Consider the following 18,654-nt stretch of genomic DNA (forward strand, 5'->3'; position numbering starts at 1 on the left):
ATCATATTTATATGAAGTAAATGAAATGATGAAATTTTAAAAATTCTTACACTTACAGTAAACTACATTGTCCGCGGGTAACATAATTTACGTGAACGAAGTCGGGGGAAAACAGCTACCACTAATATATTCTTCATCCCACTTGTAAAAATTCGTGGAAAAATCTTAATAATTTACAAATCCCGCAATCCCGGAGGCATGTCCATATTAATATAAACATTTCAGTTCATTGACCCCAATTCAATCTACCTATTCCGATCTTTGCTAATAACATATACATATATTATTATATCATAGTGTGTTATTTTGTAGTATAATGTAGAAATTATTTATATGTCCATAGTATAATATTATATTGATGTTATGTTTGATTGATATTTAATTTTACCTTTAGCAAAATAAAAATATTATTATTTTTTTGTTTCACAAGAAGGTAATAAACATTAGTTCTATAGCACTATCTGCACGTCAATTAACAATAGAGTTGCTTTAGTAACTTAGACTATTAAGATACCTCCTACAATATGGTGGGTTTCATTATTGCTTACAATGATATATTGGCGGAACTTACCTTAAATACACATAAATTAAATAATTTTGAGCCACAATTTAGTAAATCTTATGCATAAACAAACCAATTAATTTTATTACCGTTTTCGTCTCATTAAATTTTCTTAACCTTTTTTTAGCAAATTTTATATTTTCAAACGCGAACCATCAACATGAAGTAGAAAATAGTTTGAGACAATATTTATATAGCTATGCTTATTTAAAGAATGCCGTATTGTAGGTATATACCTATGTGTTAAGTTTTCTTCATAAACGCACTTCCACAACGAGCATTTCAGTTGATTTTGACCATAGTAGTTAAAGACTTTACCTAGCTACTATGTGAAGGCAAGGAGCAAGGACGGGTAGAAGCGTTATTTATTTACTCTCTTCTGGAAATACAGTTCACGGTATTTACGTAGTCTCTCAGTCTTATAAACCTCATTATGAAACGGATGAGATTGATCGTAAATCATAATCGATGGGTACGAAATTTGCATTCAGGATTACAATGAGAATTAATAACAAACGTGTATCGCGATAATTGTAATACTGCCAGATAGTGCTATCGTAATTATATAATTATACGTAATCGATTCAAAAACGGCTCACATTAAAAGCCTGTAAATTACATAAAATTAAAGCACCCAATATATCCATCACTTATTGCGTTTCGAAACACTCGAGTTTGGTACACGATAGGTACATCGAATCCTAGTTTACAACATTCTTACCGGTCCGGCTCGCTGGACTTCTAGTTTACTAAAGCGCTCGTACGAGAAATATTATATAACAAATGGACTCGGCACTGGCGGAGCGGTCAGCCCACTCGCTAGGACGTTAATTTAGGCATTAACTGAAGTACAAAATTGGTCCATGTGTGGGGTGTAGCCGCGTCAGAGGAAGCTCCGGGCGTCGTCGTGCCTGGAGCGCGCGGTGCGCACACGCCGGCAGAAGTGGAAGCGCGCGCGCGCCGTCCCCGGCGGGCACGGGCGCGTGCAGCCGGGCAGCGCCGCGTCGGGCCCCGCCAGCGAGCCGCACGAGGCGGACTCAGCGAGCGAGCGCGTCGAGGGCCGGGAGCGGAGAGCGCTCGTCTCGCCTGCCTCACACTACCTGTTACCAGAGAATTAAATAAATATTATCTTTGATTTAATTGTAATAAAACAGTTTAATAGTACCTACTAATGCTTAAATACCGGATGCGGTTGACGTTAAATGTTGTATAGTTAGTGAAAAAATAAATACAATGTAGGTATGATGAATATATTAGACACCTTTAAGAATTTATTTAAACTTCATTGCACAAAATACAAATGTATAGCACAATTGGCGGACTTAATGCTAGAAGCATTATCAGTATCAGTATTATCAGTCAACAATTGGGTATTAAATTGTTGTTTTGAGGTAATCATCGCATTGAAAAAACCCGCTTTGAATAGTATGGATCAAGTACATAATATTATTTTAAGTATTTTTAAGTTTTGGTTACGGATACCTGTAGAAAGAGTGCGAGTGCGGAGGAGGCGGCAGGGCCGGCGGCACGGGCGCGTGGGGCTCCGAGGCGGAGCGCTGGACGCCGGGCGTGCGCTCCACGCGCTCTCGTCCGTACCGCGCCGCACCTCGCTCCCGGTCGCCGTTCCAACTCCATTCCCAATGATTCTGTTCAGTTAGATGAAATTGAACGCTCTCCAATAATAATCTCTTGGTTTAATATCTCAATTGCAATATTAGTAGTATGTTATTCTCAGTTTTATGACATTAACAGTTTAAAGAGGTTTCGTATAGCAATTACCTCATTCGTTTGAGGAACAGATAACGAGGCTTTTGGCATAGATTGCGATGGCGTGTGAGTAGGTTGCGAGTTATGGTGATTTGGTTCGCGAGCTTGCAGCAGCTGTAGGATGCGTCGCACGTCTGCCGTCAACCCACTTTCTAGGACCGCCACACGTCTGCTTAGCTCCTCTAGCCTCGTTAGCACAGTGGCCACTGATGCCGCCGTCGCAGCTGAACCCACGTTTTGGTACTGTGGTGAAATACTATCCTGTAAGTAAAACAGGAATACGTAAAATCTGTTGTTGTAGATTGAAGGTAACATAATAATTTCTTAATTATTTATTAATATCAATATGTGCAATAGCGTTAGGAGGAGGGGATTTATGACAATTTTTTCTATGACTACGACCAGCATTACAGCTTTAGCAGCTGACATGGTAATATGTGACATCGACTTAGTACGGTGGCAAATTCTCAGTAGAGTATAGGTAATACATACCACTGCAGCATTTTGAGCCTTTTCCGAATGAAAAGACAAAGCAGCAGGCCGGCCGGTTTGATGGAGATTCACAGCGGAATGTGGAGCGGAGCGGGATGACGGGGTTCGTGCCGCGCACGTTGGCGCTGCGGGCGCGAGGATGTCATCACACGAGACGTGGACGGGAGCAGGCGGCGCGGCGGGAGGACTAGGAGAGGCATTGGTGTAATAGGAGCTGGGATTGGTACTGAGGCTTGAAACGGGTAGGGTGGCGCTGTGGGCGGGCGTGCTGACAGCTGGCTCGCCGGCCGCAGCTGCCCCCGTGAGCGGCGACGTGTCGTTCAGGGGCCCCACCGACGACTGCCGCCGCACCGCACCGCGACCTCTGTACGTTTGTGGTGTTGATTGCGCTGAAATTTGTACACATTTAACATCGATTGCCTTTTGCACAGTGTGAATGAAAGATTGTAGATGTATGTACTTTAAAACATAGTATTAAATAAATGTTAGTTGTTCTTTAAAAATATTTTGATTAGGCAGATTTTTATAAGTTTGTCACATAGTTTAAGGTGGTATTCCATACTTTTGATTTTATGATTTTTCTAAATATCTTTTTGAATAAACTATTGGTGCTCATACCTACATATTTGTAATTTACAAATTTACAGATAATTTTATGGGAATTTTACAATGTTTTTAGTCCGAAGTTAAATTATGAATCAAAACATGCACTAGGATTGTTAATGCATACTTACAGTACTTGTTGTGCAGCGGCTGGTGTGTTTTATGATGGTAGAGGTCTGGGAAGCTCCGTTTTAGTTGCGCTAGCATGCCTGCACACAAGGGCCGCGCTCAGAGCGGGCGGCGGGGGCGGCGGGGCGGGGGACGATGCGGTTACACCACGAAAATTATATTGAAAACCAAGGAGGTTTTATGTCAGTTGATTGAATATGGCATCATATTTATGAGCGTGGCAAACACTCGCACGGTCCTCCACCCCACACCCGCTTCACCATCAACAGGAGTAAATAATTAAATAAAAAATTGGTACTTCAACAAGAAGCATACTCATGCTGCTTTAATAAAACAAAATTTTACCCAATTTTGAGACCTATAGCAAAATTAATTTACCTTCAGAGTTTAGGTTATGTCTTTCTTTTGTTACCTTAAGTAAGATATAGTTGAAAGTATATTGAAGATAATAAAAACTTAAAAGAAGAAAAAAATTAAAGTTTAATATTGACCATAAATTTATTGGTTAACTGTAAGTAACTTTGTATTTGTTTTAAAATCAGCCTTAAAATCAGAAATTAATAAACGAATAAAAGTGATAGTCATGGTTAAGGGTTCTGAATAAAAAGGGGATTATACATATGCGGCTCCATTCAGTTTCTATGTGTACTTTCTACTCTATAAAAATATTTAAAAAATATAAGACAACACCCATGTCCTGTATCGGCAGTTGTGTGATACTTTATGATAAAAAGTACACTAATAATAAAACTTTTTATAGTAAAATAGTAATGAACTATAATAAAAACGGTTAAAAAATTTTAAAGTAAATATTCATTTGGTGAAATTAAATTAATATTTAGTTCTAAAATTTTTTAACCGTTTTTATTATAGTTCATATTGTAAGTTATAGTTTGTCAAGGGATTAATAATTTCCACTTTACGAGGAGAACAAATTTATCTGTTTTCATTCATATTACACAAGTTTTGAGGCTGGCATATTAATCTCGCACTGTACATGGGTGCTATCGTGAACGGTTGGTTTTAAAACTGAAAGATGAATAACGAACTGACATTCCTTTGCATCGAGAGTGCTATATTTACCCGTGATTGAGTTGAGCGTAGTGGATCGTTGTTTGCTGAAGTTGAAATTGAGGGGTGTCACGTCTTGACCGGCCTTGTCGGTGGAAAACTCAAGGATCCCACGGCTCGCTGGAGATTCGGTGTCATCGTCGCTACACTGAGAGTCCTGCAATTCAAATCAATTAACGGAAGATATGTATAACAATGTTTTGACATAAATACAGAGATAAGACTTAGTGTGTATTCGAATTATAGTTCTGAGTTACGTCGCAGCTTTTGAGTATTCAACGTTGCAGTCAAGTCTTTGGAATCTAATTTATTAAACGTCGCCATTTAGTTACAAGTTTTGTAGCTGGGGACATATTATTATCAGGGAATTGTTTGCCATTTCCACTTACTTAAACTTGTACTTTTTTCTTATAACTACTGATATACTTACAACTTTCTCCGCGAAAGTTTCGGTGTGCGGGCGGCGAGTAGTGCGCGCGTACGCTTCCCGAAGCAGCCGCGCTTCGCTGGGGTTCTCGTAACGCATCCTGCGACGAGGTTCGATGCCACACAGTTCTTCCTGCAGCCATCAACGTAACAAATTTGATTAAACTAATACTTTCATCCTTTTTATATCTTCCATCTCTGATTATAATAATCCACCTAAATAATCTAATATTTAATTTTGTCTGAAGTGGAGCGAAACAAGAAGTTGTGAAAAATGATATAGGTATGTAATTAGGAATCATTGAGCTGTAGGTAGTAGATAATATATCTGGCATATTAATGTGATCTAGGTATGTGGTTGTTGATGAAGAAGGAATGGAACTTGGAGTAGAAATCCAGGCAAATGATTGTCGCAAAAATGATAAAAATTATGATGAATTGTCAATAGAGACTGACTTCTCGCATATTATACGTGATCTTGAGTTTATTGACAAAGAAGTAGAAGACAAGCACGTCCAGTAAATTTCGTCATGAAAATACACAAATTAAAATAAATAGTAGGTAGTTACTTACGTCTCTCATATTGTAGGTTATCTCGAGGTTGTTGACGAAGGAGGATCGAAACTCGGGATAGAAGTCCAGCACGTCCAGTAGATCGTCTCGATGCACGCGGTGCAGGTCGCAATACGTGAGCGCGCGCACGCGGCAGTTGCTGCGCCCCACCGTCGGGTAGATACAAGGGTTCTCGCCGAAGATGTCGTCTTTGCCTAAGAAATAAATCAGTCTGTGCTGCTTATTCGAAACCGGAGCCCGATGCGATTTTAGTGCCGAAAATTGTTGCATTTGTAACACATAGTACCTTGACTAATTCTACTGTGGTTAATAAGAATTGTATTTTTTAAGTTAAAAATTGCTTGTGGACGAACATGATTATGAGAGTAAAATTAATATGTAGAACTGAGCGATTCTAGGACTGTAAAAATGCACAGATAAAATTTTGTGTAAGTTCTTCAGGTGACCACTTAAATGGGATCTTTCAATAATATTCAACGATATTTGACGATTAAGAAAATATCGTAACTTATTAAAATAATCTTACCTAAAATAGCCATAACGATGTCATCTTTTAGAATTTCTATAGATCCTCTTGAAACGAAATATAAGGACGTAAGGACGTCGCCCCGATGGACCAGTGTTTCACCAGGGGGCGCATGCGTGGTCTTGAATCTCAAGGAAAGGGCTCTGTGGAAATTAAATTAGAGTTATTTGAAGAACCCAAAAGTAATGGTATTTATCATAAATTATGAGCGAGAGATTACCTCAAACAACCTGGACTAGCACCTTCGAACGCTGAGCAATTTGCCAATAAATTGCGGTTGAGATGGAGACAGATGTCGGCCTGAAGGCATTCTGGAAATCCTTTCAGTAAACTCGACGTATCTATGCCATTGGTATAACTCCACGCATGTTGGAAATATTCTTCGAGTCTTTGTCGCAGGGGGTTAGCGATCTGAAACAAACCAAGCGATATGGAACAAATTAAACAGCTGTTGCCCGCAATTGCCAGGTCTGCTGCATTTTTTTTCAAACTTTTATTCCTTGAAAGAATTTATCCAATCCTTCATTAGCAAATGCCTATATTATAATGGCTATCGGTATGCCAAAGTTTAGCGCGATCGATCCAGTAGTTTGGACTGTTTGTTGATAGATCAGTTAGCCAGCCACCTTTGCAGTTTATATTGTTAAGATGAAACATTGTGAATACAAAGTCATTGCAACTCACCTGGTGAAATCTTATGAATTCTCGAACTCTTAATATTTGTGTATGATAACGAGCTGTCCCAGAATAAAGCCGTTGTATTATTGCCGATACGTTTCCAAAAATACTGGCGTACATCAAAGCTGAAATAAATAATGATACCAATGAATATGCAAAGTTTACATAAGTATGCACCTATTTAATTTTTTGAGCTACGTTCTAGTCTAGTGGGGTAAGTCGATTGGAATCGTCACTTGCCAATTATAAGGTAGTGAAGGTCGGTGCTAAATGTATTTATTATATTTTAAATGCATTACTTTAACTTACATCCAACAAGCATGACGAATATTGTAAATCCTTTTTCCATATCAGTATTAGGAGCTACGTTTCCAAATCCCACACTCGTAAGAGAAGTGCAAGTAAAATATAGGGCAGTGATGTATCGGGATCTAAAATCAAAAATTATTTTTTAAAAGGAATAGTTGACTTAAGAATTTATCAAGTTTTTAGATCAATATTTACCTCATGGATGGTCCTGTAGAATTATCATATGATGCTTGCACGTCATTGGCAAGAGCATCGAGCCATCCAATGGGAGCGTGAAGCTGGGGACGTTCCCAGCTTCCGATAGCATACCTGTATAATTAATTGTAATAATTTATTATATGATATTTGTTTACAGTTACTGTGCTAAATACTTTGTAAGGAAAGAATCTTACCACAGACAAGCCAGCCAGTGCGCAATAAGCACAAAGGTGGACATAAGAAGTAGTAGGACGGCAGTGCCATATTCGGAGTATCTATCAATTTTGCGCGCGACACGCACGAGCCGCAGCAGGCGGGCAGTCTTCAGGAGGCCGATGAGCGTCGTCGTCTGCAACCAGCAATCACAGCTCAGAGCCCCTCACCGCCTGAACTACAGCAAACTAACTTAGCCGCAACTCAAGCATTTGGATCAAACGTTCGCCTTTCACTAAATAGCATCAACGAGGCCTCGCAGCAAAACCACGCTAACTAAGCAAAAGTTGCTATGATATGCTGTCGAGCTCAACTTATTATTTGTTGCAGGATTACAAGCGATTGTTTTGAAAACTATAAAATTAGCTGGCATCTTACATAATGCGGTGCATATTATGTTAATTCTAGTAAAGTACTTGTTGACAATTTGTACAGTATTATTTAAGTTAATAATTATTATAAGTAGTTTTAAGAATATTATGTAAAAATATATCTTTTACGACTTTTAAGCTTTTAATATCTTAAAACAATTTAGTAGGCAAAATTACGCAATACGTGGATGTATCTGTGCCTGTGATTAAAATGTCAAGAATAAGATTATGCATGTGTTAAAAAATTATATTTAGTATGCAGAGTTATAACCGGTTTTTTTTTAATTTTGTAAAATATTTAATACTATTGTATTTGATCCTGTCTTTATTCATGTTAACAAAACTTCCAGATAGGAATTTAAAGAACTTTATTCTTACCACGATCATAATATCAAGACGAGATAACATTTTTTTTATTACCGAGACGTTACTAAAACACAAACATTATTTTTCAAAGAAATGATTTTCAAATTAATTAGAAAGACCAATAAAAATTACAGTCACTAAGTATTATGATAAAGAAAATTCCAAAACGGTACCAAATTAAGCTTTTCAGACTTTTTAATTAGCTGTTACTTACAATAGTTACAATTGCGATGTCACCTCGAATTCTGTACCTACCTGCATACTTATATTATATGTAGATACAATAAAATCCTCTCTTACCTAGTTTTGATGTCAATCCTTTCGTTTTGTAGTCGCATTAATATATAATTAGTGGGCCTTAAATTAAATTGAAACTACGGTTTAAAACCTTGATTTAGTAATTTTCTTCAATCCAAATGTATGCTGGCTGAAGTTATCAAATTCTATCGCACATTCTATATGGACGTACGCTCGCTTCAGTTTCTTTTTTAAATTTGAAAATCGATATATTTTACAATATTTGAAACAGTTTGAGGTTACTTGTAGGATAGTCATCTTATTCCTGTTGATGTCACAGAAGGTTGCCAAGAAAAAAATTATTTTAAAACTAACTATAGGTAGCTTTCTACATTACTTTACTACTTAAAATGTGTAAAACTTTGCTAAATCTTGAATTGTTATAAGTATCTTGTATTAGACACATCATTTATGTCTTAATAGATAGAGCCAGTTTTAAAGGCAGCAGCTGATCTATGAAAATTCAGACTTAGGAAAACAAAACAATTTCAGTCTTTTGATGACTGTATTTACATATTATTATGTTTTGTTAAAACAATTTATATATCTGGTCAAATATGACGAATTCAGACAAGTTAATATTTGGGCCCTATTCTATAGGTATCATTTACAGGAATAATATCCTCATGTTCAAAAGGCGAACTTAAATAAAATTGACCAAATATGGTTTGGAATCCATTTCTTGGATATTTTTGATTGAGAAATTTGAGAACCATGCAGGTTTTAAAAAAATACCTCATTATTATTAGAATTTGTGCGAAATTTTGAAAAGATAGAAATAATTTGCCGTGAAATGATTTAATTTATATGATTGAGGTGGCGTGATATGACAACATTTTAAGACATAATTTATGATCAGTAAACAGGAACAAGGGAAAAAAATGGAAATGTAAACAAAAAAAATACAACAGTTGGAAATAATTTATTTCAACAAGAAAAACATAAAAAATTAAAAATGTCATCTAACTGTGTCAGTTTCATATAAAAGTATTGTAAAATATAAAAAAATGAACACTAATGAGGTACTTGGTTAAAACCGAATAAATTCAATATTTCAAATGAATCATATGATAGTGACACAATTGAGTGGAAACCAATTTGGGAACACTTTATATTAAGTAGGAAAATAATAAAAAGTACAGAATGTAGAAAGGATATAACTGATAAGACGTATCATTGTATCAAATACAATTTGTTCATTATTGCTTTATGTAAGGTGGGTGCCTTCAGTATGTATGTTAGAGACTGAATAAAACCTTGTGCTTCATGTCGTGAAATTATGACGATTTTCCTATTATATATTTATATATCGTCTGGGAAGTGTGAGCGTATTTTGCTGACAAGCTCTGTGCACTTGTGAAATTTGCTCTTTCTGATGATAAGCCAATAAAACATCCCGCCTCTATTTCGGAACAATATAAAACAGGGCTTTTGTAGCTTTTATTAAAATAAATTTATTAACCAATGTGCCAAAGTACCATTCCTTACTTAGGATATATCTTATTACTTCTAAACTAGATATGCCTTACTTTAAAGTTATTTAATCGAAGCATAATTAGGTTACTAAAGCTAAAAATATTATTAGCCAAAGTAGGAAGAGGTGAAGGTCCTCTGGAGGTCACCTTAGCAGTAGGGCATTCGCTACAACTCTGTCGAATTACGGCTATATTTATTTCATATTATTGTAAATATAGCTACATTGTTTTGATAGATAAAACGATCTATAAATTCTTTTTCACACCCATTTTGGCTAGTGTGAATAGATAGTATCATGAACGAGTGGCTGCTACCTCCGATACGAGAAACGCTAAAATCCATATCGAGTGAAATCGAGCGCGGGCAAGCTCGTGCTAGCGAGTGAGCCTCGATGTTGGGCGATGTTCGGCACGATGTGATATTTGAAAATGATCATAATAATGCTCATGGGAAGCGTCCTTATCTTCCATTAATCATTCGCTTTGTGGATTTGAAATGCTAGTGGAAATTAATCAACAATATTAAATTAACTAAAATGTTAAATCGAGTGGCAGCAACATAAAAATAGTTCACAAAGATGGTATACCTCATCACTTTCCAGCCCCTGCTGTAACAAGAAATGGTATAACAAATTCAATACGCACCCACCTTCGGGCTCTCCATATTGTGAATATAAAATCAAAATGATAATATAAAATATGAAAATTGTTATATTTGTATTAAATAAAATAACAAGTAACTAGGTGATCAAGAATAGCTCACAATATTATAAGAATTAAACAATAAAAATAAAACATATAGACTATAAAAGAAAAGAGAGCGGATGACATGAAACCTTTGATAATTTATTCCATGATGTGTTAGGCGTTAAACTAAGAATAATATTATTTTCAATCATAATCGTGGTTCCCTAATCAATAGTGATAGTTGCAATAAATGCATTCCACTACTTCATGTGATTTATAATAACGTCCGCAGTTTCATTTGTCCGAAAATTACATTCATGTCTATCCCGAACGTAGGTTGCTCCAATTTGAAACGTTTTGTGATTATTGATATTAATTCTAAATACAGACTTTATTTAATCCTTTCTTGATCTTCTTTTGTATACTATACCTGTTTACACGGTTTTTTGTTCCTACTGTTGTGTACCTTCGCAACCTAATCTTATTGTATTGTATGGCCTCAGATACTTTAAAATCTTGTTACAAGTCTACTGAAGGGTTAATTTTGGTTCGGGATTCAAGGTTGACTGAACAATTTGTGACGAGAAATTTAAATGTTACTGCGGTAGTAAATATTTTTTAGTATTTAGATATTAAATTATTTTTAACTGCACACAATAACACAGGTTTTTATCATACGGTTTGCAAAATTTCAGTTTTATGATTAATCAGCTGAAATTAGTTATTTTTTATCTAAATAATAGATTATTAAACAAACAAAGTAAACATTGTCTCAGCCATTAGTCATAATATATAATTTATATTTTCTAGTCACACAGAGCTCGTTAACCTTTAACGTCATCGACATTAAATAGTTTCGGACAACTGATATCTGTCGGCTGTTCTCTAAAATTTAGGCACTGATTCCTCTATTTCTACTCGTAAATTTGTTATGTGTTTTGTGGGATGAGATTGATTTAATAGTGGGAGTTGGAGGAAAGGCGGCTCACTTCATCGGTGTCGGTGCCGAAGAGCAGAAGATCGAAGGGGATGGCTGCGACCAGGTCGATGACGAACCAGCCTCGGAGGTAGTGCATCGCGATCTTGGCGGGGTCAGACTCCACTTCATCGGCCGCGTTCACGAAGGTCGTGCGGAAGTTTATTAGTATGTCAATAATGAATGTAACGTCCACTGAAAACAAAAACGTTACGTTTATTTAAGATAAATTTGGCATGCTAGTCTTGTTTCTATAGGAAAAAAGTCGTGTATGTGTATGATTTTTTCAAGATAATTTTTACAAGTAGTTTACAAGTGCCGTGTGGTTCCCGGCACAAATAAACAAAAGAACAGGACCACTCCATCTCGTTCCCATGGATGTCGTAAAAGGCGACTAAGGGATAGGCTTATAAACTTGGGATTCTTCTTTTAGGCGATGGGCTAGCAACCTGTCACTATTTGAATCTCAATTCCATTATAAAGCCAAACAGCTGAACGTTGCCTATCTGTCTATCCCGCAAGAGATATGGACGTGATTATATGTATGTATGTATGTAGTTTACAAGTAATAAAGTAATAAAGCAACAAGGAGATTTAATCAAAATCTACAATATAGATTATCATACATAAAACCTTTCACTTCTTGCCATAAAAAATGATGATTCTCTTGTAAACATTGCATGAATAAACAAGACAATTACTTAGTAACAAAAATCCGCTGAATTTCCTACTGAGAAAAGTTTTATTGTAATTAGTTAAAAATGTTCTGAGATGTTAGCAACCTATCTAATCCATGTAAGCTAGTATCATACCTCCTTTATTTTGCTTCGGAGGCAGGGGTCCGTAGCATTATATCTGTCTTACCTATCATATCAATAACAACAATAGGGTCTTCTCCAAAGCTGCGGGAGCGCTTGTCAAAGTCCGGCTCATTCAGTTGAAACGCGGCCACGTAGGGTGTGAATATTGCTGTGTAGATCACCAATATGAGGATCAACCAATCCCAAGCGGCCTGAAAGAAAATTTTGATTTTTTAAAAACTCTTGAAGGAGTTCTGTTATACCAAAAATATATAAAGTTACATTTTTCTCATAGCAAAAGAATAACCGGGGTCGCAGGAGCTTTTCTAAGAAAAATAAAATTGATTAAAAAGGAGGGGAGAGCCAGGAAGTGAATTCTTCTTTAATCAAAAATGTTTGATAAAATTTAATATATATTTATATACTAATCACCATCGTAAACTAAAGTAGTAGCGTGTAAAGTTAGTTTGTATTGCGTGACGCAAGTTAATGAGGGCATTGCGATTATGCGACTTTTTGTAGTTTTTTTAAGCAACGCATAAAGAAATTGTATAAATGATATTTGGAAGGTAGGTATTTCTTGAGAATTATTTTGCTTAACCTGTACGAAAAGACGCTTAAATATTTTTTACCAAATTTTTATCTTTATTTTATGATAGAGAGAGAGAAAGGAAAAGAAGACGCCATATAAAAGTATGTTAATAGAAAAAATCTTCTGAATAAAAAGTTAAACATACAAGCGTGTGGTAATTGTTGCAATCTTTTAAGTATCTTTGTCTCAAGTTCTTATTTCAATCAAAAATTTTGAATTTTAAGTTCTCATATAATCGCTTCGTGTTTATAAGGTACCAATAATTAAATAGTCACATTTTTTATTTGTGTAAATTAAAAACTTACGTTTTATTGCTATTACTTGCGTTTTATATGTCTGCAATGTAAGTTTCATAATTGGACATGCCATCCTCACTACAAGGTGAACCACTCACGCACTAAAACTCAAAGCCCTGTTTCACAGAGAATATAAAACGTGACTGTATTCCTTTAGGTAACATTAGGACGCTATATTTATATACTTACCTTGTAAGGAGAATGGTGGAGGATAGTGCATGGGTGAGATAGCTGCGTCGTCCCTTTGGGCCCACTAGTCGCGCCCAGTGATAGTACCTGTAGACAAATATTAATATTTTTTTATAAGAAACTCAATATTTGTTTCATTAGATTTTTTTTAATCACAATTATTATGTGATATCTGTCGGATTAAGATTATCTATTATTTATTATATCTGAAAGTCAAATTGTAAACTCTGAAAAGTAGGTAAAGAATTATTTGTGTAGAAATCTAAATAATATTCAGAGGTGCGTCACAGCATATTCGTACTCGTAGCAGACAGAAGTTATGCAAGTAATATGAGGCTAATTTCTTAGACTGGCTTTGTCTTGCACCATCTATCATCATTACCTTTTAAACAAAAGTTCAAAATAGATGTAACAAAATTAATTTTATTCAAAGTCCTCTTTAGTTGTACCTAAATCTAGGATAGGTACCAATTCTGGATACATTGACGACTAAATATCTCAATTATATTTTTAAAATTATCAACTTACAGGAATTTTACCTTTTTATTATGATTATCTATTATATTTACACAGCAAATCCAATTTCTGAAAGGAAGTAGTCCTGTATAATAGTAATCATGAAGATGAAAGATGATTTACATCACATGCGTCGAGTAAAATTATTTAAATTTTTACATTTTCATCCAAGTACTAATTCATGCAACTCAATTAAAAAGGCATTTTCATATTTTAAAATAATTGATTTTAACCCAGGATTACTTATACAACTACTACATGATAAATAATAAGTGTTGTAAGAGTATTGTGTTGTGTCTTTATTTTTTAAGCATCTCCAGGTTTAATGGAAAAGTTATCAATAAGAAGGCCGACATTTTTTACTTAATGTAAACTTATGGTAAATTTTTACCAAAGGTAATTTTCAAAGGTCGATTGTCAACGTCTAATAATTTAAAAAAAATCTATGCTTCTAGTATAACATGAAATAACTAAATTAAATAGTTCGTTTATTATGTTTACGTTAGTTTCGTAAACTTGGTATTTTTATTTATTGCGGCATTAGTGTCCTCTATTATTTTCACTTTTATTAAAAATATACAAATCCGTCATTCTTTTGGTCGAAACAAAGATCAGGCAAGTTATGTGATTTACCTCCTTGCCGATGGCTGGCAACCCGTTGAGACCATTACAAGGCGGTTCGAGACGGACGATGCTCTTTCGGGAGCCGCGGAAGCCAGTGTCGCGAACACGGACGGAGGATCGCCAGGTGGAAGGCGGGCCGTCGTCGCGGGAGCCCCGCGCGGACGCAGCTCGGCGGGAGGTGGTCAGCGCTGCGCCGCCGCCGCCCGCGCACGGCGGCGTCACGATCAAGGGCACGTCCGGCGGCCCCCGGTCCTCCATGTCGCTGCTGCCCCAACGCTCTCACCGAAACCCACCGTGCTCCGATGCCTCGAAATGCTCACATTCCAGCACAGCTTTCTCGAAGGCCGTAGCCGACTCCAGCAGAGCAATGGCCGTGTTTTGCATAGATGATTGATTTAGCTTCCCCAACACTTGCGAATCTTCGGTTTCTTGAATACCGACGGTTTACGTTATAATTATTTTCGTCAAATGAGAACTAATTAATATATTGATAGGAAATTCGATATGATCACTATGGTATGGTTTGAATAAATGAATGTAGTTACAATGCCAGAATTTTAAAAGTGGTTGAATGTTAACGGGACCGTTGTTTGATATATCATTGTATTGTTATTTCTTTTATCTCAATACCCGGAGGTGTAACACTTTCATGATCATCATAAAAATAATTCTGCTGTGACACAATGAAAGTCGTTACGTTGGAATGACATTTAAAACGGAAGAAATTTCTGCAAATGTCGGCTAAACAACATAAAAGTATACTTGCACTATAGCGAGCTGGGAATAGCCAAAGAGGGGCGAGCGGCTGTAAGCGGAGGATGAGGCCTCATTTAAGACAAGAGTCAATGGCGGTTGGATCTTTTCATCTTTGCAAGAGAGCGAGCGCGACATTTCCTTGCACGCCGGCACAAATAAATATATAATAGTTATGTGAATGACAATTGTAACAAAGAACTTTTTTGCAAGTAAAATATAAACAATTTCATAAAACATTAGTTGAAAACTTACTACAAGGAGAAATTCAAAAGATGTACTTAGTCTTGTTATATAAAAGAAAGCGATTGGACGAATCGGAATCGAATTACCGAATTGGGTTGGAGCAAGAATGAAACGAAAGTTGATTTCGTAAGTGCCGAAATCTAATCGCAATGAAGCAGTGTCATACGAGTCCGAACATAGTCCACTATATTTTCGTCTATTAGTTAATGGAATACTGTATTTTTCTTGTTTAATACTTTGTTTTTTTATACGTTGGCTATTATGTAATCTAATCTTTTGTAAACTAATCGATGTGGGGCGAGAAATAAAGAATCATATTTGTTTTATTAAAGGAGTCTGTGAGATTTGAACTCGGGTATCTTTTAAAGGTGGCGAATATTAAACCACTAAGACTGTGAGGTAATACATATGAAAGAAGAAATATTTTTAGACATGGATACAACAGTGATGTATCATAAGTATGATTATGAAATCAAATCTCTTTGAACTAATCATTAAATACATATTTTAACTGTTATGTAAATTTTGAATGATTCAATTTGAATTGGAGGGTAGTGGCAACACAAAACATCTTTGTAAACTATATAATTAAGAGTACATATAAATTGTCAGACCTAGATCCCTTATCCCTAACCCCTCACAAAGCGTCAGCTTGAAAAGTGCAGATGCAAGTGTTTTGTGAATATATGATAAAAGAAAGTGTGAAATAGGGAACGGAATGATGAATCTGAATAGAATATTGTCTTATTAGAAAAAAAATATTGCATTATAACTTAAAGTTAATTATGTAATAAATAAAATGGACGCCCATCTGCTATTCAAGTTGTTATCTTATTGTACTACATTTGATTATTGTGTAACGGAACTCATCCCTTGTTTTACGTAACCCGAAACAATGATAGGAAAACATTTTACATTGATTGTATAATATTAGAGCGGTGACAACTTTATTATGTACTTAGGTTTGTACTCTTTCACTAGAACTGTAAAGTGTACACAGGGTTACATGAGTACCTACCATATTTTCAAATAAGTAAATAACTAGTTTATGTCAAAAATATGTAGGCTATGTAATCTAAATATAAAAGATCAAGCTATGTGAATGCGTGCCAAGAATGTTCTGACAAAGATAAATATGCATAGCGCTAGTTCAGATTGTCAGATGCCAGAGGCAGCTTTTATGCCAGGGGAGGGGCAACATGCTCTGCATAGTTTTCACATAGTCGCCATTACATAAGCGTATATTGTTCTAATTTGTGTCATATTATATGCATTGATATGTTAGGGCTCAAGAAACGCCACGAAATATCTATTTTATAAGATAAAAAGTAGGGGTACCTGACGTAAACTAATCTACAAGAATCTAGCTTCTACTTACATGATTGTTATGACAACCTACTGAGTTGTCAAAATAGTAATGATGTAGGTACATACCTACTCAGCAATGTTTATCAGTACCTATATGATAAATATAATGATGAGATATCTCCGTTGTCAGGTGGATATCATTGTTAAAGTTCAAATGTGAGAGTAAACTACCTGGTTACTACAAGAGAAAATGTACATAATGTAGACAAAGGAAACCATACCATGGTAGTCATAACTCCAAGCATGGATCGCGCTTTTATCACGGAAATAGCAAATTAATATGTACGATAACAAATCAAAAGAAATTGCTAATTCTCGCAACCCAAGATACGTCAAGAAAAACACAACTTCAAAATAATTGCACAGTTCACTCAATGAACTAAGCACTGGACGGCACCACACTTATAAAATAAGCTAAACACAAATGACCTCCAACCACTTTCAAGTAAATATATAAATATAAAGTTTAATAATCCTATCGCAATTCAAAAATCTGCAAAAAAAAACTGCAAAACGATAGTAAAAGATTTTACTTTTTAATGCAGTCGATCGATCAAGACTCGAGTCATTTACAAGAAAGCTCGTACGGAGCGTGAACCGTCAGGAGGTTTACCAATGGGTTTGTAAGAAATTGTATAAGTAAATCGCGTCGCGTTCGTTTTAGGCTAAGGGCCTAGGAACGAATTAGGATAACAATTCGATGGCAGTGTGAGAAGCGGCGGAGTCCGCAGCGTGTTCGTCGGAGGTAAACTCGGTGAGGCACTAGCGGCGCACGCAAGAGGTCGCTGTGCGCGCGTCGATGGCGCCGTCGCCTGCCCGAGCGGACCCGACTGCGCCCGAACTTAGCCACAAATATCGAGATATAGAGTTTAACTTTCTAAAGTTTCTCATTCAAACGTAACGTCTGCGATTTCTGTGTAATTTGAGTGAAAATAATTTTTTGTAGCAATATTTATAGCTTCATAATTTTGTACTTTTTTTAAATATAGAACGCTGCCAAAGTTTTGCAAAATGAAAGGTATTGTAACTTTTATCCTAGTGTCGATTCTGTAATTTCTATATTGAGCAGGCGTGACCTCGCACCACGTCCCTACCCCCATCGAACATTTCAGCAGGAAAGCATGGTGTCGCCATGCTGTGCTGCTGAATAATACCACCCCGATCCGTGACTATACGATATTAAACCATGAGTGCATGAATTAAAATTATTTCATTCCATTCGCACCCCTTGCTTTACATGGGATATTTTAACGTTGTCTTTCATTCTACTTTCATTTGTTTATTTTTCGATACGTACCTTAGTAAAAATGTAAAAAAAACTTACTTGATATTACTAAGTAAAAAAAAAATTGTTTTATTGTACCAGTACCCATAAGAACTCTACAAAATAGTAAATTAGTGTATTTCCGTTATATGCTACGAAAAGTGCTACGCCGTAGCGCTCTGGCGCAATGAAAACGTGAAATCTGGGTACCCAATACCAACTACTAAAAGAGCACAGTATATGAATGCGCCTCTTCGCAGTTAAACTGCAGAACTGATTTTAATTGG

At 36.1% G+C, this 18,654-nt stretch overlaps 1 protein-coding gene across 1 annotated transcript; it reads right to left on the minus strand.

The window, feature by feature from the left end:
* Nucleotides 1–1,591: 1,591 nt before the first annotated feature.
* LOC106138637 (potassium voltage-gated channel unc-103) lies at nucleotides 1,592–17,842 on the minus strand. The gene is made up of 20 exons (XM_060954579.1): nucleotides 17,325–17,842; nucleotides 14,746–15,247; nucleotides 13,597–13,683; nucleotides 12,584–12,731; nucleotides 11,733–11,914; nucleotides 10,644–10,664; nucleotides 7,529–7,683; nucleotides 7,332–7,445; nucleotides 7,137–7,258; nucleotides 6,834–6,952; nucleotides 6,370–6,560; nucleotides 6,150–6,292; nucleotides 5,624–5,817; nucleotides 5,055–5,183; nucleotides 4,637–4,781; nucleotides 3,556–3,633; nucleotides 2,822–3,210; nucleotides 2,342–2,590; nucleotides 2,045–2,208; nucleotides 1,592–1,662 (listed from the first exon to the last, which is right to left on the minus strand). The coding sequence occupies exons 2-20, from the start codon at nucleotides 14,992–14,994 to the stop codon at nucleotides 1,659–1,661; spliced, it is 2,883 nt and encodes a 960-aa protein (XP_060810562.1). The 5' UTR covers nucleotides 14,995–15,247; nucleotides 17,325–17,842; the 3' UTR covers nucleotides 1,592–1,658.
* Between the last annotated feature and the right edge of the window lie 812 nt (nucleotides 17,843–18,654).

The sequence above is a fragment of the Amyelois transitella genome, chromosome 4 (genome assembly GCF_032362555.1).
Source record: "Amyelois transitella isolate CPQ chromosome 4, ilAmyTran1.1, whole genome shotgun sequence".
In the NCBI taxonomy this organism is placed as follows: domain Eukaryota; kingdom Metazoa; phylum Arthropoda; class Insecta; order Lepidoptera; family Pyralidae; genus Amyelois; species Amyelois transitella.

Coding starts and splice junctions, on each gene's coding strand:
- LOC106138637 (XM_060954579.1), bottom strand. CDS start 14,994: ATGGAGGACCGGGGGCCGCCGGACGTGCCCTTGATCGTGACGCCGCCG. Junction 11,915..12,583: donor TGTTGTTATTGATATGATAG/GTAAGACAGATA, acceptor TTTTGTTTTCAG/TGGACGTTACATTCATTATT. Junction 7,684..10,643: donor AGGGGCTGGAAAGTGATGAG/GTATACCATCTT, acceptor TGCTGGTTGCAG/ACGACGACGCTCATCGGCCT.